This window comes from Conger conger, chromosome 9 (genome assembly GCF_963514075.1).
Source record: "Conger conger chromosome 9, fConCon1.1, whole genome shotgun sequence".
Lineage (NCBI taxonomy): Eukaryota > Metazoa > Chordata > Actinopteri > Anguilliformes > Congridae > Conger > Conger conger.
Window position 1 is genome coordinate 39,766,759 of NC_083768.1, and position 22,704 is coordinate 39,789,462.

At 47.1% G+C, this 22,704-nt stretch overlaps 1 protein-coding gene across 2 annotated transcripts in view; it reads right to left on the reverse strand.

Annotated features, from left to right (window-relative positions):
- LOC133137843 (zinc finger protein 521-like) overlaps window positions 1-22,704 on the reverse strand; it is a 122,763-nt gene that overhangs the window by 5,562 nt on the left and 94,497 nt on the right. For both annotated transcript variants that reach the window (XM_061256224.1, XM_061256223.1), the window contains exons 6-7: window positions 17,294-17,425; window positions 10,084-10,199 (exon numbers count right to left, since the gene is read on the reverse strand). In XM_061256224.1, the coding sequence (XP_061112208.1) occupies window positions 10,084-10,199; window positions 17,294-17,425 (248 nt within the window). The remainder of the gene's footprint in view (window positions 1-10,083; window positions 10,200-17,293; window positions 17,426-22,704) is intronic.

Here is a 22,704-nt window from a genome sequence, read left to right on the forward strand (position 1 = left end):
GAAAAGCAAGGGAAGGAAATTCTGATGCTTTCCCTTATGGACATGGAAACTACTAAGAAGCGTTTTTATGACATTGTAAACATATGAACAAATTACTGCTGCTTTTTGGCTGTAGCAACATAACACGCAGTCATTTACAGCTGAAACAGACAAGTCCCTGGTTCAGCTTGTCCAAAACATCCACACGCCATGAGTTTGTTACGCTCTTCCCAGAAAATCCCGGCCCCCAAGCCGACCGCTCGCCGTTACCACGACGGCAGAACGCTCAGCATTCCACGCACGGCAACGGCCGTACCGCAGAGACCGCGGCGGCTCCGCAATTTATTCAGAGTCATCAGTCAAGATTTTAATTAAGGCGTACGAGCGGCACAATGCCGGGGAAAAACGCGCGCCGGTTGTTTGATTACAAATAACGCGTACGACGCTCATCCTCTTGAACCGCTTAATTACAGCCGTGAAGTATCTGTCTGCAGAGCCGCACGATAAGAGCGATGCAGCCGCCTTTGATCCGCCACGTCCTCACCCCTGCCCCGTTGCCACGGCGATCCCAACACTGCCGGCCGCCCCGTCTAATCCCTTTTTAAATTATTAATTCACCTGTCTTTTTAAAGGGTACTAGTGTCTGTTTCGGCAGATTAAACGCTCAGAAGATTTAACCATACGTTTACCCCCGTGCAGAATGTGTAACTGTCGTGAGTAGCAGCGGCTTGAAGTTTAACGGTGACATTTTCTGGAGAGAGAGAGAGAGCAAGGGAGAGAGAGAGAGAGAGAGAGAGAGAGAGAGAGAGAGAGAGAGAGAGAGAGAGAGAGAGAGAGAGAGAGAGAGAGAGAGAGAGAGAGAGAGAGAGAGAGAGAGAGGAGAGAGAGAGAGAGAGAGAGAGAGAGAGAGATGAGAGAGAGAGAGAGAGAGAGAGAGGAGAGCAGCGTTTGAAATTGGACCCACAGGGAATGGGCTTTAACGGAGGTGCCAAGTGCACCCTGGGTCGATAGCCCTCACAAAGCCTGTTTATAAATGCATGCTAAAGCCTTCGAAACACTTTCCCCTAGCCTTATTTTTCTCATAAAACAACCCCTAAGTGAGTATTAATGAGATTTTTCTTCCCTTGTGAAAATGGAGTGCTTTATCCATTTCCTTGCACTGTGGTAGGTACCGTACTATCTGGTGTATACGCACATTTTCCGTGCATCCTCATATGTCAGAAAAAAGGGATGGTACTTCTACACCAACATTTACGGTGCATTATTAATGCATAGACAGGAAGCTGTGAGGCTGAGCATAGCACCATGAATGAAACACATTAGTTTTCTTTGTCACAGGTCTAACACTGCAAGGATGGATTTTCTCTGTAATCAGAAAGATTCCATCATGCTCTCTGCCTGTGCCAACACAAATGAGGGAATAGATGGGGGACGGGGGCGATGGGAGGCTGTCCAGGATGTCATGAATGTGGATGACATCAGAGGGCCTCTCTGAATCCAGAGCAGGAAGAGACTGCTTTCTCCTCAGCCTTTTTACACCGGCTCTGGGGTCTAAAGCAACGCCTACACCTAGTCATTTTTCACACCATAACTCCGGGAATGGCCCAGGCCTGCCGGGGGTGTAAGTCCTTCCTGATTTGGACAAAGGCCAAGGGGAGAGGGGGAAGGAGGAAGGGGAGAAGGGGGATGGGATGGACCGAGCTCAGCTTTGGGGAGGAGAAGCAGCTGGCGTTCTGTAGCCACAACAACAGCCGCTGGAGGCCAGGTCTCCTTGGAAACATGCACACTTAGTTTTCTTGGAGGTGGACTCCTTTGGGACCTGTGGACACCCTGGGTCAGGCAGGGGTGGAGGTGGGTGGGGGTCTTCACCCACACATTTCTGAAGGATGGAAACCAAAGGACACTGGGGAAGGGAAACGATGCCTAAGTTTTGAGTGACATTTTGCCAGCTATTTTTCTTTTTTGGCCTTTTTTGTCTAGTCTTCAAAAAAGAAAAAGAAACACAGCCTCCCTATTCGAGGGAAACCCACTTACTTAGAACACCTTAGACAACTCACCCAATCCCAGAAAAAAAGGGTTTTGTTGCATCTAAAATTGACAGACACGTGCAGAAATGATTGTGTGTTCATGTTATTGTGGGTTCCTCTCACTGCCCTGCTGACACACAGACTTGGTTGTGCTGGAGGTGGCTGCTAGCAGATGGGCACTAATGGCACTCAGGTAAAGTGGATGTTACATCCTTCAGTGCTAACTCTCGGTGTGAGGTCTCATCATGGCCAGGTAAAGACATCCTCCAGTGTACTCAGGGACCATCAAACTCATCTTGTCCACTTTACCTTGTATCCATTCTATCCCCCATCTTTCTCCATCGCTCATTCCCCTCATTCCATCCCTCACACTCCTCCCTTTATTCTATCCATTCCATGTTTGAGGTCCTCTTGTTTAGTGCCTGCACAAATGTAATTAGAAATATAATCACAAGGGAGCAAAACGCCACAAGATTGCGTGGTGATGAATTTGTGCCGCTGTAAACGCTCAGAGATAACCAGCTGGTCTTAGCTGGTCTGTGGCCAGTCAAAGCTGGCCTTACCTGCTCAAAGCAGATCTTAGCTGGTCTGTGATCAGTCAAAGTTGGCCTTACCTGCTCAAAGCAGATCTTAGCTGGTCTGTGGCCAGTCAAAGCTGGCCTTACCTGCTCAAAGTAGATCTTAGCTGGTCAAAGCTAGTTGTTTGAGTAAGCTGGTGGTCAAACTTGGTAGACTAGCTGTCTAAACAGCTGGTTCACCAGCAAGAACCAGTCAGAAGTGTGGAAAATGCATCTTAAACCAGTTTAGGCTGATTTAAGCTGGAATTTTCAGTGGAGATGTTTAATGAGTGCACAACTCCTTCATTTGCCAGATCACAATATGATACAAAAGGGAGAGAAAAATTCCTATTTTCTGCCCAGCAGCTTGGAAAGCTAGGCCTTGGCCCATACAACATTACAATCAAAGACAAGTTTTCATATAGTTTCACTTGCAATTAAAAAAGAAATACAGGTTGGTTTTTCGTACCCATGGAGACAGGGTACGGTAAAAACAAAGCGGGAAACAAACGATAAGCAACGAAGCGGCGACCACGTCCGGCCCACACGGCTAGATTCCACACGTTTCTGATCAAATGGGACCGAGTCAAAGTCAACTCTCCCATTGTTTTCCCCTGGGGTGTCGTGCAGAAGAGAAATGACGGCCGCTTTGAACGCGTGCCTCCGACACGATTATCAACTTATTAAATGGAATGTTAAACTGTGACAACGCCTCCTCAGAAAGCCCTGCAGCGAGACAGATAACTAGAGAGAAAACTGGATCTGGATTTACATGATTTACTTTTTCTGTTTATAGTGTCCCCCTTAGCTCTCAGCTATTTAAAAGATGAGTCTCAACTAAAGTACATCAAATAAATAAGACAAATACCATATACAGTATGCTCTTAGTAACTCTGTATTCTTAACATTTGCCAAGAGCTCAGGAAGTGAACACACACTCCTTCATGCCCAGTTCACTCAGTACCACTGCAGTCACTCAGTCACTCACTCTTCCCCTCATCATTCACCAGTTCCTTATTTTGCTCAGTCCATTTCCTTCACTACTCTACTTAACAGGAAGTAGCCATCACTATGAGTGCACAATGTGCCAATCTTGTAAGTGCTGTAAAGGCTGGGTTACATGTCTGTAACACAGAAGCAAGTCCATAACTGATATATGAGAAACCAGCACCATGCCTCCTACAGTGAGTGAGTGGGATCAGCTCTGCCCTCTCTCATTATAGCAGAATATGATTTGGGCTCACCCTATAGTCGCATTGATGCATAAACTACTCTCAGAAATACAGACCGTTTGATTAAAAATATATAAATACTGCGAGCCCAACAAAAAGCCCTTTTAAAAGGCTTTCTTTTAGTAACTCCAAATGAGAACCATTACCCTGTCTAAGCAGATAGGCCGGTGGTTCCAGGGAGGCTCGATACCGGGATCCTACTGTTTGGGGGAGGAAAACGAGCGTTCTGCAGCCCTATTAAAAGGCTCATTAGGAACGCTAGCAACGGGGCGGGAAACAGCCAAATTATCCTCCCCCCCACCCTCACAAAAAACCCACCTGCGCAATCAGGAGGAGACCATAAAGTGGACACTATCGATGCCGAACGGAGGCTGTTATTAAACGATGCTGTCAGAGGAGTCATTTTAATGGGTTAACTTCTACTGAAAAACAGACAGACATTATGTGATCATCATTCATTCATTTAATTTTAGTTTTCTAATGGACTTTATACTTAATAGATGATTTTACATCATTAGGAGCTGAATAATATTTATATAAAACATTGAAAATACAATACAGTTTGTGAATAACGTTATGACTGTTGACATGTAGTAGCTTTTTTGCGCAGTGATTCTGTCAGTTATTTCAAACCTACATCAAACAGCATGTACAGGCGACACAGAAAACTATATAAAATGCAGATTGTTCCCCTGGTTGCTGCCAGTGTGAGCCACAGAGTAAATGACAGACTTCATTCCTCACGGAGTCAGGCGGAGACAGACAAGCTGTCTCAGAAGATCCGATGACCTTTAGAAAATCACAGCCGGAAAAGACAGGGAACAGAAAACCCTGCTTGGTAACATTTAGCAATAATAATGCCAGTGAATTCACAGTGAATTAAAAACATATTCCTCCCGGTTAACTCATCAGATAGCTTATTGCAAAATGTGTCAGGCTGGGCAAATTCATTTGCAAGACATTCCGTGAAAATTCCTACAAGACGGTAATTCCGGAGTTTTCCAAAAATGCAAATATAAAACTAAACAAAAATAATTTAAACATATTAGTTACACAAATTGCTTTTGTCTTTTGTGTGAAATACATTCCTCATAAGAATCAAACATACTGAATGCCCAAAGGACTGCAGTAATGAACAATCACATTAAATCACATTAAATGCACATTAAATATCTTTCCAGTATGCGTTTTGCTCAGGGAAATGATATAGGTAATATATTTCACATCGGATGTTGATAACAGGTTTCATCAAACATTGATCAAACATTAAGAACTAAACTGGTCACCCAGCTTGTACTTTCTGTTGTTTGCCTGGGTTTCATTTGCAAACAGTGAACAAACTCAGCCCTGCATCTGACAATATAAACTAAGAAACCAGGCCGGAAAACAAAGTGCTCTGAAAGGCCTATGGGAGAATGTGTCATCTCTCCCTCCAGATAACGCATAAACAAATCAGAGCCTGAGATAGGAAGATGTGCCCACACACACACGCACTCAGAAGCATACATGCACACACTGCGTGCGCACACACATACCACCCCCCCCCACACACACACACACACTCAGTACAAACACTCTTCTGCACACACATTCACTGTGTACTGTCACATTTGACATTACCACTAAACAGGGTGAACTATTCAAGGTTATCAAAATTGTGACAAACAGCTAAAAGCAATTATCAATGAACATTTTTTGAACTGGCTTAAGATATGAGGTCTATTTATTTACCTTTTTTCAACCAGGCAGCCCAACTGAGACCTGAGTGCTCATTTACAGTTATAAATCAAGGAACCAAAGTGGGTAGGGAATTCAAGGGATTGCATCGCCCAATCAGATGCAGGAGGATAATTAGGCCACCAGATATAGAGATCTAATCAAGCGTTTTGATCCACAGCGAGTCAGATTTAACACCCTCGGTTTAACGTCTCATTTGAAGGATGGCACCTTCTATAGCACAGTGTCCCCCACGTGTTGGGAGTCTTGGGACATTTTGGATTTTACTCTGTCTAGATGGAAGAGTGACCCCTATTGACTCATTAACACCACTACTGGCAGCAACTTCGTTTTCCCGAGAGGCCTCCCTTGGAAATATTTCTGGGCCAAGAACAGCCGGGCTTTAGCTTCAGCTGGTTAACATGAGTCGGCTACAGGGCGGTATGGCTGCCGTTTCACCCAAAGACCCCACACTCAAGGACCCCAATTAAAGTCCTGTTGCCTGCGGTTATCTGTGTTAATGAGAGGTCAGATCTCCCTCTCCCTCGTTCAGACACTCCTCTGTCAATTAATGCATCCCTGACTCATCCACAGCAGAATGGAACAAAAAAATCACTGCAGAAATTATTCATCCCGTCTTGCATGGAGGATGAGACTGGCGGTTAATTTAATGTTGTTTAATCTATGTTGTTGGCAAGTCGCACTGAGAGAGAGATCCTGCTGGTTCAACCCGGGGGGGGCAGGCTTTGAATACTAATAACATGGCCTAAAGTAACGAAGCGTCAGGAGGGAGTGAGAGAGAGAGAGAGGGAGAGAGATGGCGATGAATATGAAATATACAACTTCATAGTTGTATGCTTCATACCCACTTTCTGCTTTAGTTGTTCGGAGAGTGAGAAAGAGAAGAACAAAAAGTAACAAAATGCAAAAACACAAAGCCAGGTGAGAGTGAGAAAAAAGCAAAAGAAATGTCAGGAGAGAGAGAGAGAGAGAGGGAGAGAGAGGGAGAGAGAGAGAGAGAGAGAGGGAGAGAGAGAGAGAGAGAGAGAGAGAGAGGGAGAGAGAGAGAGAGAGAGAGAGAGAGATGAATATATGGATTGGCAGTACACGTCACGTCTGTCTGCGCCTGTACACGCCGCACGCGTGTGGCCTGTCAGACGTGTGCGGACACACGGACGTGTGCGGACACACGGGCACACGGCCCGCTCTCCTGTGGCTCTCAGAGCTGACAGCGTACACTGGAACGGCACGCGCGTGCGTACGCAGGGCGGGATGGCACCGCAGATAGTTTCGCACCTCGCTGCGCTTACAGAACAAGTCGGGCAGCATCCTCTGCAGGAACACGGGTTCGGGAGGGGGGGGGGTTTACGGGCGGATGAAGGCTCGCACCCTGTCCATCTGGTTTGTGACTCCGGTGATGGCTTGTGTGGACTTCACCTGCTCTCTCCACAGACAGACCGATGGGAAATAGAGTGTAGCATAGCACTGAGCACTGCTTTGCTTAAACACACTCCACTGAAAATCACCTTCAAATACCGACAAATCTTTTTTTTTTTTTAAAGCTTTACTAGGCTACACCTACCAAACTAGGAATCATGTTCAGAAGCTCAAAACAGATGGAAACACACACAAAAGAAACACCCTCCATCACACACAATACACATACATACATGCACATACACACACATACAGTGAACACACACGGTAAGAACGACTCACCGAGTACTGTATAAAATTACGCTTTGAACACACTGGCCAGCAAAGAGCCAAAGGAACAACAGCCAAAGAGAAATCTAAATCCACAGTCTGTCACAATATATTTTTAAACAGTGATGTTTCTGATTTGTCAGTGCCAAGACAAGACAAGCAGACAAACATCATGAAATACGACGGGGGTTAGAGGAGGTAGGGGTGGAGGAGGTTGGGGGGGGGGGGGGGTAAGATTTGGGATCATAAGAAATGCTACTTCTGCCTTCCACCGGACCAGAGAGTTCAGAGACAGGGAGGAGATCAGGCAGCAGGGGTAGCTGAGATAGCTCCGGCCCCAGTTGCTGAAACATTTACAGTAGCTCTTCTGACAGGCTCTAATAAAACCCTGCGCTGTCTGTCCAGAGCGTCTCCGGAGACGGGCAGGAACATGTGAGAACACTGCTGGCTGACGCTGGACTGACAGGCACCTAGAGGGGGGGGGGGGGGGGGGGTGTTGGTCCTCGCTGGGGCAGGGGCTCATCTGCAGGCAGAGACTGCGTGATTCCCCCCCCAGCCCACAGTCTGGAGCGAGGGGGGGGCGGTCAATACGGAACAAAATCACCTCTCCTTCCTCTTCACCTGGCCGGAGGAACTTAAACAGAAGGGGTTTGCCTCCAATGTGCAAGACATCTATAAAAAATGAACTAATAATAGTAATAATAATAATAATAATAATAATAATAATAATAATAGTGATTATACAGCCTTTAATGGGAATGAGAAGCGATGGCTGCCGGGAAGGGAACAAAGGCAGAGCGAAGGCAGAATCAGGTAGAAAATGGAGCCCCACAGGTAATGCAGGGTTCGAGGCGTGTGTGCCCACGCTAAAGCGGCCAATCACAGCGCGGCGCTCTGTTCCCTCCAGCGCTAGCCCGAGCCACTCACAGCGCAGCACTGCCCGGTGTGAGAGAGGTCAGTGATCCCTCACACTCCCGCCTGTCTCTGCCTCTTCAAAAATACATATGAGCTCAGATTCAACTGCACCTTAGGGGAGCTCAGATCATTCTGTCAGGAAAAAGTTTGCCTTAAACACGACCAAGTATAGAAACTACCTCAGGAGTGAGTGCGTGCGTGTGTCTGTGTGTGTGTGCGTTCTAAAGAGATAACTACAGCAGATAACACGCCAGTATTGGTATCAGACAGGTACAAAGACTAATGCAGAACACAGTATATTTCCGTACCTTTGCACAAATTTTTTTTTAAAGGACAGGTAAAAAAGCTATTGAGTGCTCCTTCCCGATTCCATCTACTGGCCTGATACGGTCAACAACCATCCCCCTTATTTCTGCCTGCAGATGTGGGTGACATTAGCTTCATTACTAGCAGTTACTTCAAGACCCGGATTGAGAAACATAATCTGTGCTTTCCATAATGAGAAAGAGAGAAAGAGAGAGAGGCCGCTATCTGCTCTAATTGCACACAAATGAATGATGTTGTTAATCTCCTGGTGGCGTACTGGACTCAACCCTTCACCAAAATCTGTGTTTGCCCCATGACTCGGTGCCTGTTAGCCCGTGACGTTTTCATTTCGGGGTGGTGCCAGCACAAATGATGCCCGCCAGGCGATGAGGTTTCCATGGCAGCGGCGACCTATGAGGTTCCAGTTTGGCGATAAGGTTCTCAGATGAGCATCTCACACACACACGCACACGCACGTGCACACACGCGCGCACACACACGCACACATGCACATGCACACACACATACACACATACATACACACACAGACACTCACTCACACACACACACACACACACACACACACACACACACACACACACACACACACACACACACACACACACAGACACACAGACACACAGACACACAGACACACAGACACACATATACATGCAGGGGTGACACACGGATTGGCAATGCTGAGCAAACACAGCACACATTGCTTTCACTCCCACTATCAAACAGCATTGTTCTGACATCTGATGGAACTGCTGCACATTTAGCTAGGAGCACATTTCCCACTGAAGCCACGTTGTTGTTGTAGTTGTTGTAAATGCAAATATCTACTAATTACAGGGTGAAGTTCTGTTGGAGCAGGCTTGGGTACAGTGTGCGGGATGTGAAAGAAGAATACTTCAGAATAGGAATAACCCAAACTCTGCTCGAGAGCGAAGCCAACTGTGAAAAGCTCAAGCGATGCTTCGAGGCACGGATTTCAAACTCCGGTCCTGGAGGGCAGGAGTGGCTACAGGCTTTTCTGTGCTTTCTTTTCAAGCAGCAGCCAAACCAGGCTTGGGAAACAAGGGGCATGTGCCCTTCAGTGCCAAACAGAGTGCTAAAGTGCTGAAGCGCAGCCATAGCCAGCGAACACCGCGGCCATGGGCGCCTGCGGTCAGCTACAGCTGCACAGGACCAGGGCCTCTTTAGGGTGACCAAGTCACTTCAGAGCAAATGTTACCTCCACCCTCAGCATTCCATTCACACATGAAGATGAAACCTCGCCTCTGTGAGAGCAACCATGGGCAAGAACGCAAGAACATCAACACAAATATATGCACCTCAGTCTTACCAGTGTCTTACAAATGACACAGAATTCACATCAAGATGTTCCGTCTACTTTCACATGCGATTGCATGCACATACTTTAGTACTGGCAAATGTTGGAAAATGTAACCCAGAGTACATGGAACACATACACTTACATACACAGAGATGTCCTTGGATACATACAAGGATAAGGTCAATAATTTGTAATAGATGCATATCGTTTCAAAGGAAGCAACCGCCCTTTCGCGTGCAGAAACGTAATGTTTTGGTATTCCCCATCTAGTGCCCAGCTGAAGTGGTGACGTCGGCACTCACCTGCAGCTCTGTCTGAAAGAAGAACTTCTGTGGGCACTGGGAGCAGTCATAGATCTTATCCTCCTGTCCGTGGGCAGAGAAGATGTGCTGCTGGAGCTTACTGGCCAAGACAAACACTGGACCCAGAGAAGGAGAGCAAGGAGGGAGGGTGGAAGGAAAGTAAGAAGAATGGAGGGAAGAGGAGAATGACAGAGAAAATTAATTATTATTTGTTTTGAGCTATTCCTGGGCATATGGAAAAAAAACTCATATTTTATGGGTAGAATGGAATTCTGTAATAGATGTGTCGGAATTATAATCCCTCAAATCACCACTGTGATGGCCGTTTCCTCCTCATATTCATACAAAACTGTGAAAACTCTGAGAGAGGGAGAATTAAGATGTCTTTGCTGCATGTACACACAAAGAGATGCACATGTGTAGACAAACGCAAAACTGTATTTTCGCTGAACAAAAACAGCCCATCATATACTGGCTCAGTGGGTCTCCAAGTGGTTGGCACGGAAACAGCCAGAAAACCAGGCTGCAAGAGTGCATGACCCTACCAGAAACAAGTGTTATCAAAATCTACTTTTCTCAATTAAAAATGAGTTCTTCAAAAATATTTTCATTATTTTGTAAATAAGTCATCTACAGTATGCACAACCAGAGGGTTGCTTTAAATGTAGTGCCAGATGCACTGATGACAGATGCACATTCAAATTCTATTGACATACTACAGTAGATATACACTTGCATACAGGTACTTCCTTCACACAGTAAAATTTTGATATTTTATATAATCTTTATTTTTTCCAAGTGCAGCACATTACCATCACATATACTGTAAATATAATTAGCAGTGTAAATAGCATAAATATGCATGAGACTGTGTCCCTTAATGGAACAATCCCATAGTACAGTGCTGATGCTACATACACTGCTGGCTAGTGGGTTAAAAATACATATCTATCTGCCTTAATTAAGCAAGAGTCCACAGCGGTAAAGTAGGGAAATATGCACGCGTTCTCCAAGGAGCACTTCAAACATGCCGTTTGTTATCCCAGACCCACAGGCCCATATGCTTAAAGGACCGCTCTTTAAAAGGCACAGTCTCCTGAGGTCCTGCTAGTCTGCTAAACTTAGCATTTATGACTTCATCAGAATTTATTAATGCTCAAAAACTTTACCTCTCCCCACCCTCACAGGCACTACACCAGGGGGAGGGGAGGCAGGGTTATGCTGGATAAAAGGAAACGTAGGTACACTGTGGACTCTCCACGGCTGCCTCTGGGTCACGCTTGTCTGGGGCGTACAGGGTGGCTCTAATAACACAAACATGTTCCAGCTTTAATGAATGCAAACACAAGGTCCTAGGACTGGGGCAGGGCTCACCTGAGACAGGGGTATGAATAATTAAAGTGTGTGTGCCAGAGGCAGAGAGAGCTGAGCCTGCGTACAGATGGGAAGGGTCCCCCAACCACCACCCACCGCCACCTTCCCAAGAAGAAAGCGCCTTTTTAGTGTCTGCACTGTTAATCAGTGTGCCGTGTGCATGTGTGTGTGTATATGTGTGTGTGTGTGTGTGTGTATTGTGACAAGGCTCTATGCCTCTCAGCCAAAGGCAAAGACTCCAAAACTTTATGCAGATCGACAAGCCATGCAAAATTTACCTCTCCCTCAAGCACAATCTGGGGTGCAGCCTCTGTGGTTTAGAGGTCAAATCAAAGTCAATTTGGTGAATTCAGTAAATGGACTGAAATTAATTTGAAAATGATAAACCACAGAAGCAGCCACAGAAGAGAGACAACTGAAACAGAAATAAAATCCAATCAGAGGGGTGGATTTACATGCAACAGCTGCCAAAAATATCTATTTTTATACAGCAAAACAACCAACATATCACCTTAGTTCATAATATTCCAAGCATTTTTGTGAATTCCGACTTTAGCAAAGTTGTCCCCAAGCCACCAGAGACACTGCGGTGAGAAGCTTATCTGGGACCGTGTGGAAAGAACAGAGAGGTCACTCTGTCCGGGCGAGAGCTCCGCTCTGCCTGTGGGAAACCGCCTTGGATAAGGATCGCTCCAATAAACAGGCAAAGATGCTGGTGAGGAACATCTCTCCGGGTACAGATCTAACTGTGACCCTCATCCCTGTAGCCTTAACCCACCGCTGGGCTGAGCATGCGGGCTCAAACATCGCGGCATGTCCTGCCTCTAGGACTTACAACAGCCAACACTATAATAAGGAGAACAGGCTGATTTTCTGTCCACACAGTCATTTAGGCAGATTCCACAGTATTCTGCTTACTATCATTACTGGCACCATTACACACCACAACAAAAACATTTTACTGTAAAATGCTCAAGAGAGTAAGAAACATAAGCAGCACATGCCCTCTATACAATCTGAACGTATACATTTGCAACTATCCATCTGCTTCCAAGTCTGATATTTGAAAGCATGTCAAGCACAAATAAACAATTTGACCATGTTTGGCAGAACCTATACCAGCCATTTAAAAGCAAGGCGGCCCCAGTTTCCAATATTTCTCCTATGTAACTTGGCCCCGGTAACACCATCAGTAAGCAAGCATTTAGCCAGCTTCATGGCTCTGAAATTAAGTGAAACGGGAAGGTCAGAGGTCACAGGAAGGCACGATCTCAGAGAGCGTTTGTTATGGCTCGCGTGTCGGTGGAGCCGTCGGCATTTCCCAGCGGGCACGGATAAAAACAGAACGGAGAGGAAGAAGGAGACAGAAATCAGAACGAAGCGTTCGCCCCCTAAGAAAAGTTCACAGGGAGAGAGAAAACAACTTTTCCGCGCCCTCGCTGCGTGGTGGCGGGGAGAGGAGCGGGTGGGTCAAAGGGCCAAAGCCGCCTCGCTGCGGGAAGACCGCGCCGAGATTAAGCTCCTGATTAGCTCTCAGGGGCCACCAATCACAGGCCTTTCTCCAGGGCCAAACTCGCCTTGCTTTGGGATGGGAAGGAGGGGGGGCAGGTCATTTTCAGACAGCAACAAAACTGATATTAAACTGTATATGAGAGGACAATCTCATCTTATCATACCAAGCCACTGCTCACAACCCCTCCCCACCCAAGGATGTTTCTCCAAGAATTAATTGCTGCCACACACCAGCTATGAATTACACAACTAACAGGCTGTTTAAACAATTTCACTGCCCCGCAGTATTAATGCAAATAATACCAGACAGGAGGTAGAAACTAATAAACAATTCAGAAAATGCCTTTCTGGTGAACTTTCTTCTGGAGAACATGGTGGGCGTAATGCCGGTGTTACCTTAGCTTAGCTTAGCTAAGTACCCACAGTGTCTCGCTATTCTCTGCTTCTCTTACTGAAGTGCACTGTGAATGCCAATACTACCCAAAAGTGTTCAGGCATGCTGATTGATTTGTCTGGGGTCCACAACCTCTCACTAACGAGAAATCTGATAGTGTGGTCCATAGTGTGGACATGGCCCACTCATTATTGACACAAACAACAAGTTCAGAAGGGCCGCCCCTGGTGCCGAGTGCCAGGGAAACCAGGGTTTATAGCTTAGCATGTTGTTCAAGTAGCTACCAGTGAAACGTTGGCTTGGATAGTTTAAACTTTCACTTGTAGTTTGAGAGATTTTCAGGTGTACCCAGGGATGGGATGTGTGGGGGAGTGTGTGTGTCTGTGTGCGGTGGTTCTGCATGGAAACAAACATTTCCATTCAGTGTCCCAGCTGAAAAACCCATGTGGCTTTCATCTTTTACCTCTCTCTCCTCTCTGTGTGTTTCTGTTTGTTTGTCTGTGTGAGCTATTCCCCATCACAGCCCCCCCTCCCTCTCTCTCCTTTCAGGCCCCCCGGCCTGGGGGAGGCTCAGTGTTTTACCTGCAGGCTCCTCCACTTCTGACATGTGCCAACACCCCACCACCCTCCCAGAGAGAGCCACTGTCATCTCCTCTGTTACCTCTCCCCACCCCAGGCCCCACACCCCCCGTCTAACACTCCCCTCTTTACACACACACACACAGTACTGCTCAGCTATACAAGACACACCATTTCTGTTATTGCTAGCATATATGAAAAATGCTACATGATTGCAGACAGAGAAAGTGGAGAACAAGAATCTTTTCAGTTTCTTTTCAGCCCCATGGATCCCTACTCTTCTCACCCTCTCCTCCTCTCTCCAGTTTGCATACAACTTTCTGCAGCCAATGGAAATGAGCGTTACTGGATGGTGGACAGTTGGAGAGATTAACAGACGTTTGCCACCTCTTGCAAACAGGCTGGAATTACCTGGAGGAATTGCCATTCACCCTGAGAAGATCAGGAGAAAAGGAGAGCAGTCTGCTTCCAGGGCATTTTAATCAGACCAGCTGGGGTCTTACTGAACAGGCCCCACTGTGGGGAGAGTCAGGCACGTATGGGGGGGTCACTGTATCTCTCCTGGTCCTGGGCACGGGGGCAGTAACATGTCCCAGGGGGCTAGAGAAGCAATCATCCACACCCCTGGAGGCCTAGGACAGGACAGGGGCCTTATATCACCCCCCGATCCCACCCCCCTGCACAAGTACACACAGGACTGCTGAGAGAGAGCACGAGAGCGAGAAAGAGTGAGAGAGCTTCTATGATGGGAGGAGAGAGGGGCCAGGGGAGAAAGAGGGGAGTATCAGAATGCTTGTTCGACAATATGTCACAGTTGTTTTATGCCATATGCTGCATGCTCTGAGCTCTGTGTACACCACTGACAGAGTGAAGCTACACAGAGAGCGAGACATGATGATGAAATATCATCTCAAATTTTTTTTTTTTTACCGCCCTTCTTGAATTCTTTATCATTTAGCAGCTGCACTTCTCTGGCTGAGAGGGCGTGCCTGTGTCCAGGTAACCAGAGCAGGCTGCTGGGCTGGGATCGCCTGTAGAACGACAGGGTGTGTTCGCCACGCTAACCACTGAGCCACACCCCATTCACACCACAGAGTGGTGACATCATCATTCAATCACAACGGCCAGATTTAACAAAGATCTGACACCTCTGACACCTTTCCATAAGAAAAGGCTGGGCGGAAGCAAAGGCACTCAACTCCTACACCTTCTTGGAGACACAGCTGGATCCAAGTCAGACACTTTTACTCTCCTAGCACCAGAATGAATTTTCTGAGCAGGGTGCATAATGGCCCCCATTGTCACTTTTCTTATTCAGCGTCTGCAAAAAGAGAATGATGATCACTCCACTGCTCCTCCAGGGGTGGCATTGGATTGGGGGAGGGGGGAGTCTAGGTGGGACAGGGCCCTCCTGCCATAGGGACTTCACCTCAGGGGGCTTTGGGAGTGGGGGGGCAGGGTGGGGTAGTGGTAAGACCTCCTCCTTTGCCTCATTATGTCCCGTCCACATCTCTCTTTCCAGGGGTTTCTTTTGAATGGGGGGCTCTGTTCCCCTGCTCAGTGGGACAGTGGGGGGACCCTTAATCATGAACCCCCTGTCACCAAGGCCATTCAGTTCAGACCCCCCCCCTGCCCCTCACCCCCCACCTCTGTCCAGACATATTCTGGGGCCCCATTGTGTACCCTTTCTATGGCTATCTGCTGGAGGTACAGAAAGCAGAATCCTGCCCCTCATAGTCACCGCTGGGTCTTTTCGTTTCACTGGGGCTGCGTTCTAGCAACTGCCCGTGAAACATTTTAGCTCCGTAACGGATTGGATGTTCGAATATTCTGTGACTACCCCAGATTTTGACATTTGAATAACAGAATCCGTGATTTTCTAACTAACAGCACTCAAGGCCAGAGTCCAGCACCCTAACTGCCGCTCTGCACCGTGAGCGGCCGATCCGGGGCTGCTGGGAGGAGTGGCGAATCAGACCAGGAAGAGCTGAGGTGTTCCTGGTTTCCATTAAACAGGTAATTAACCTGGCGACCCTGCAGATAAGAACCCATCCCACAGGAGAGACCCCCCTCGATCGCAGTGTGACACTGGCTACTGGCTGGACTTCAGCAATTAGCACATCTTCGCACGACTTCTGCCATTGACAGCATTCTTTTGTTTCATATTTGAGAGGGTAGTAGGGCAGACATTAAAATATCTCCTATTATGACTCCAGCCATAACCCTTTGTAATGTATTTTTTACACCCAGTTTAGAAATCACTCCCTGTTTCAGACCGCACTCCCTGTCTAAAGCCAGTTATTGGCATATCAGAAGCCTTGATCAAGGGTAATTTGTCAATACAGTTTAGCTTTACACATCGAACACTCCCGACCCGTGCATACGGGTTAACATTGAGGTCCAATGTGAGGCATTGCCAGCTACTGGCAAACAGCAGTAAATACAAGCTTATTTTCAGTATACCACTTCTGCAAAACAGGCGCCCAAGTGACAAAGAAGTTGTCTGCCTACATTAAATTAAGAAAAGTAAGAAGGTGAGCTCCAGGCAGAAACCTGGAGTAAATTTCATTTGCTGTTACAGAATTACAAACAACTTAAAAGTTGCAAGTGCTACTTTTAATCAATGCAATTAGACGCAGTTCATTTTCTGGCTGCAGTTTCTCAAAGATTTCCTTGAGCTTTGTCGAGTTCAGCGATTTCTCCATTCTTTCACAGTTTGTCGATTTCAACGATCAACAACATTACTGAAACCAACACTTGCATTTGTTTGTGAGGCAAAAAGCTAAGTACTAAAAATGTAAAACTAGTTCATACAAACAGTGATCATGTGGATGTACTGCCAGAACCCATAAAACCCCGGATGCAAACTGCTGCAGGCTTTGTCCTTAGTGTGGGGGGCCGGGAGTACTCAAATATTAGGTAGGCAGCCTGTAGCCTGGTGGCTAAAGTACATGACCGGGACCCAGAAGGTTGGTGGTGTAGCCACAATAAGATCCACTCAGCTGTTCAGCCTTAACACCCATAGCTCCTGGTGGGACTGTCCCATTTAGTCTAATCAACTGTAAGTCAACTTTTGGATGAAAGCACCAGCTCTAAATAACAAATTATTATGATAATATTAGAAAAAGCATCCTCCTGTCCTCTTCCTAAATAAAAGAAGGAGACAAGTGGAGGAAAGCAGGATACATTTCTTGGAGCATTGGAACACATCCTTGAGTTTCTTCCTCATCCAAACTAGATAACCATTCCTTACTTTCTCACACTGTGAATGCAATTAATAAAATGGCTCTAGCTCTAAACTCGTTTGTGCATGGGCCGTTCACCTGTTGGATGACATGTTCTCTGACTAACCTGTGAAGCAGACAGGGCATTTGAAAGTGCCCCCCATGCCCTCGAAGCTGTGCTCGATCAGGTGGCACTGCAGTTTGGCCGGGGAGTCGAACGTCTGGCTGCACAGCTTACACTCGTGGTTCAGTCCTTCCTCTGCGCAAACACACACAAACACAACACATAATCAATGAATTCATCAACAATCCATCATCACTTCTGTTGTGTATTTTACAGACAGTTTTCACCTAAGTTCCCAGGTGTAACAGAAAAAGCACCCAGCAAACTTGAAGATGAACATCTGTAAGCACTTTGATTGTACAAAATCTGTTCCCTTTTGAGCTACAAGCATGACCACCAAAGCTCACATCAGGAAAAGACAAGAGATACACAGTAGACTTCACCGGCTTTGGGTGCAGAACCAAAGTGGATAGTGGGAAACAGCTGACATTCTGGCTCAGAACCACACTGGATAATGTGACATTTTGGCTCTTTGCTCCTCTGCTTGATGTCAGCAGGCAGTGGTTTAATTGATGGGGCTCTATGTGCACTAATCCAGTGAGGTAATACAATGTAAATACTGAAGCCAAACAAACCTGAGAGCCACCCGGGTGTTTCTCAGCCTCTGACCTGTAACTGCATCTCTAATGAAGAGCTCACTGTGAAATCTCCACCTCACCTGCGCATGAGAGTGGAGCTCTCAGCACACCTGAAATCTTGGGAGAAGGGCCAGTGGCTACACAACAATAAAGCTCACTAAGAGTTTGACTGTACAAGCAAAGCCTGGTTCAGAGACACTATACACAAAATTATTTATAGATTAGGGTACATTCACCCTCAAGTGTGTGTGTGTCTGTGTGGGACTGAGTGAATGAAAAAGTGAGAGAGAGAGAAAGTGAGAGTGTAAATGAATGTCAGGGTATATTCTAGCCTCATATATAGGTAGATTTTATTCAAGCACATTCCAAACCCATCTGTGTGGTGAGAACCAGATTAAACATAGAACATAGTGTTTGGTTGTGTGTTAGTAATCTCATCTGGCATTAAAAATGGGAGTCCCTGGTCGTGCATGTTCCTCAGTCAATGTCCATCTACTCTCTTAGCACTCTCAGCATGTGCAATGAGACCCTCTTCCAGGTCTGGTCTGATTTTCCTCTTTTTGCTGCTCTTTGAAAATTCGCTTGATCTCGGAGAGAAATGCCACACTCACAAAAACCTCAAACAATAACCAGAGCACTGCAGAGGGCTGGGGTGAATTGTAAAGAAACTCGACTCAGACAGACAGTGCGGAACGCACGGTGCAAGCATCTGGTCGGTACTCCCGTTTGGAAATTTGGCAGTAGCGACAACAGAAACAGGAATGCCGGAAAAATAAACCTTCAGTCTGGTGGTGTAAAAATACGGAAAATACAGAGTGTCTCTAGATAGCTACCCCCAACACACAAACTATGCAAACAAAAACTTAATTTCAGGAGGTGTTCTTTAGGACACTTGCCTGTATGTGAACTAATGCTGTTGATGTGTCTGAATGATTACAGTCCAAACCCCCCTCCTCCATTGCCCCTCTCCTCTGGTCTCATACCCCACTGCGCTGCCCCCCACCAGGCTCCTGCTGGCCCTCTAACACACCATCCTTAATTCATCAGGCCTGCCCGCGGGCCGGCACAGGGTTCTGCTCCAGGACGGGATGGCAGACCTGTGAGGAGTACATGCAACGTTCAACAGATCCCTCCCCCAATCCGGGAAAATCAGCCACGCCAGGCCCAGGCTGGTCCGGGGAATCTGGCAGCGGGACGGACAGGCGACAGAACAAAACTCAGCAAACTCAGCAAACTCAGCACGCCGCACCGCTGAAGGCAAAACCAGCCGAAGGCCAAACCAGCCGAAGGCCAAACCAGCCGAAGGAGGCGGGACTGAAAGATCCCTGCAGGCGGTCGCTCCACTCTCCACCCCGCCGCAGGAGCAGTGTGGATCAGCAGCTCAGATTACTGAGACAGGAGCAGAGTGGATCAGCAGCTCAGATAACTGAGACAGGAGCAGAGCGGATCAGCAGCTCAGATAACGGAGACAGGAGCAGAGCGGATCAGCAGCTCAGATAACTGAGACAGGAGCAGTGTGGATCAGCAGCTCAGATTACTGAGACAGGAGCAGAGTGGATCAGCAGCTCAGATAACTGAGACAGGAGCAGTGTGGATCAGCAGCTCAGATAACTGAGACAGGAGCAGAGTGGATCAGCAGCTCAGATAACTGAGACAGGAGCAGTGTGGATCAGCAGCTCAGATAACTGAGACAGGAGCAGAGCGGATCAGCAGCTCAGAGAGAATGGAGATCCATTACCTGAGCACTCTGCTCGTCTTCAGCAGGAGGAGGGGACAGCGTCTGCAGCCTGGCTTTACAGCACAGAGACGGGCTGACCACTGCAGCACAGCAGGGCACTTCAGATTAGAAGGACAGAAAATAGGATAGAAACTGGTTCACCAAAAAAAAAAAGTTAATAAAGACAATTTAGACCCTTGGGCTCAAAGTAAAAAATTTCTGCAAATAGATAGAATTTAATCGGGGGGGGGAAATTCTTCCACCTTCATTAAAAAGATCTATTTCCAGTGGGTGGAAACATAAAAGGGAGAATCACTCTGTACAGCCTCTGGGGCCTGCCTGGAGAAACACGGACGTGTGTCTGAAGCAGGTTCACTTCTGTCAGTGCACTAACGGACAGAATGCGCCAACGTACAGAACTGCACGTCTCCCTGACAGGCCTGTCAGAAAAGAGAGGGAGAGGAGAAGAGAGGAGAAGAAAAGGAACAGAGACACCACGCGCGCTGGGGCCAGGCGGCCCGAGCTCTCCGACACCCGTCCGTTTTTAACGAGATCTTCAGGAAGAAACGTGGCAGAAGTGCTTCAGATCAGCACCCGCATGTCCAAAGCTGCGCTCCGCGAGGTTAATGCCATGCGAGCTTTCATCGCCCCTCACCTTTACCTGCTATGACGTCACCGCTGGCTGAGCACTGTGATCGGGCTGCTCAGTGTCACGCAACCAACTGACAAAACTGCCAAACTGCCTTATTCAGCGCTGGTGCTGTTGCCTGAAGTTTCCAGTCATGTGTGCTCGTGATTAAAATAGGTGCTATATCAGCCCAATTCTGCCGGCTTATACTCACAGCATATTGTGTGCATGTAAAATTTTAAATAATTTGGAAAATTTATGAAGTCAGTATGCTAAATAAGGGGCATACCAGACAGATATTATTGTGCCATAATATTCTAATAAAAAAGATTAATTCATAACACTGATATCAGACTGATATTGTGTAAGATCTTAAAACACACACGGATAATTGTGTAATAACAACACATACACAGACACACACACATTACATATATAGTGTATATAATAAATCTTTTCCATGATACACTGAGGGTGACAGTGGGCAAACCAGTGAGCAGGACCTCCCATAGGGGGAGCCCATCTTCCATTGGCCAGCTCAGGGTGTAAAACCTTATTTACAAGCATTTTACATTTTCACAAGCCCTTCCAGAAATGGGAGGACTTGTTTGCAAGATGGCCAGTTTTATCTCCTGCAATGTATTCAAAAAAATTTGCAGCAGAGAGAGCGAGAGAGTGAGAGAGAAAAAAAACCCATTTAGAATCCATCAGATAATTCTCACACTTTATTAAAACAGACTGTACCTCTGTGTGCAATCAAAACAAACTGCTGCAACTGAACACTGACGAACAGTATGTTTAACATAGTGTTAACCATTAGAGCTTATGCTCGAAGCATAATTGTGGATTTAACATTTTCATAAATGTTACATTTAACATTTTCAGTGGCCACTGTAATGAGAAAAAACCCTTGATCCCACCTCAGGTTAATTATTTTTCCGGTGTGTGCACTCTATAGGAAAACTGAATTAAACAGAGGGAGTTTAATTCAGTACTTTGGTATTTGGTACTGCAGTTTCAGCTTGTTCACACTGAAATAAATATTCCATGATATTATTTTCAGTTATTGTGAGCACTGTCAAATAGACTTGGAAAAAAGAAAAGCTATATCAAACAGTGTGAGCTAACATCAACCCATTATCACCATACCTGTGCGACAGTTTCACAAACAGAGACCGGACTCGACATGTAACCACCGATTGGCTTTCACCAGGCATGACCGAATACTGATTGGCCGATTAGGGGACCAGAGAGTCTCTGGCTTCAGAACGTTCTGAAAACTGAAAGCTATTCTTTACTTAGCACTGTTTAGTAGTCTTATATTGCATTGGAATATTTAAGTTTAAATTCTATTCATAACCTCTAATTGTCTACATCACAGCTGCAGTTTGAGGAAGCGAATTGGCCTGAAAGAAAGAAAATCTATGGTCTTTGCGCCCAGATGGATGCTGGACTTTTCGACCTTCCTCAATCAGTTAGTTCTGTTGTTTGGCAGTTCTGCAGTTGGTTCAGCTTTAAATCCTTCCAACAACAGAGGACAAGCCCGTGTCGGAGAGGGAAAAGGCCAGGAGCCAGGCGGAATTCAGCCGGTGCAGCAGGAGGCTGACCCCAGGAGGCTGGAGGCATTCAAACGGCCTCGCTTCACGCCCGGTACGGCGTTCCCACTCCAAACAGCGGCGAGATAACGGCCGACCGTTTAACGCTCAGCGGACCCCGAGGCTTGCGAACGGCCCTCCGAGGGGCCGTGACGGTACGGGAGTGTGGAAGTACACCTGCTTAAATGTTTTCGGGTTTCGGGACGGGTCCGGGGGAAGAGCAGGTTTCGTGCCGCGGTGGAATAGCGGCTCGGCTCCAGTCGGGCAGAAGCCATTAGCGTTGCGGCAGCAGAACTCTGTCACGCACCCACACAGATTATTAACCCCCCGCAAATGAGTTTGGACGGAGAGGCGGAGCCATTAAGTAAATAACACTCAGCCCATAACGCCGCACGGCCGCTGCCTGCCCTGACAGCGCTGACTCAGGCTTTCACCGCCGTCGCCCCAACGCCCATAAAGCCCCCGTCCCGGACGCAGGCGGCCCATTCGGGGGAGGGGAGAGGCGGGGGAGGGTGTCACCTGGCGCGGGGACTGGTGCGTGACGCGGGGCAGGCTGTTTCCGGGGCCCGCCGATGCCAGGCCGGCCCCCTGTATGGCTCTTCAGTTGGGCCCTCAAACCAGCTGTGACCCATCAAAGCAGAGAGGCTCCAGGTGGGGTGTTAATGGAATGGCCTATTGTAGAAATGAGCACTGAGCTACCGCAGCCCCCCTCCCACACACACGCACACACACACGCTCGCTCGCTCACACACACACAAACACACACACACACACACTCGCTCTCTCACACACACAGACGCTCGCTCACACACACACAAACACACACACACACACAGACGCTCTCTCACACACACAATCACCTATTCTTTCTCTGTCTCTTTCTCTCACACAAGCCG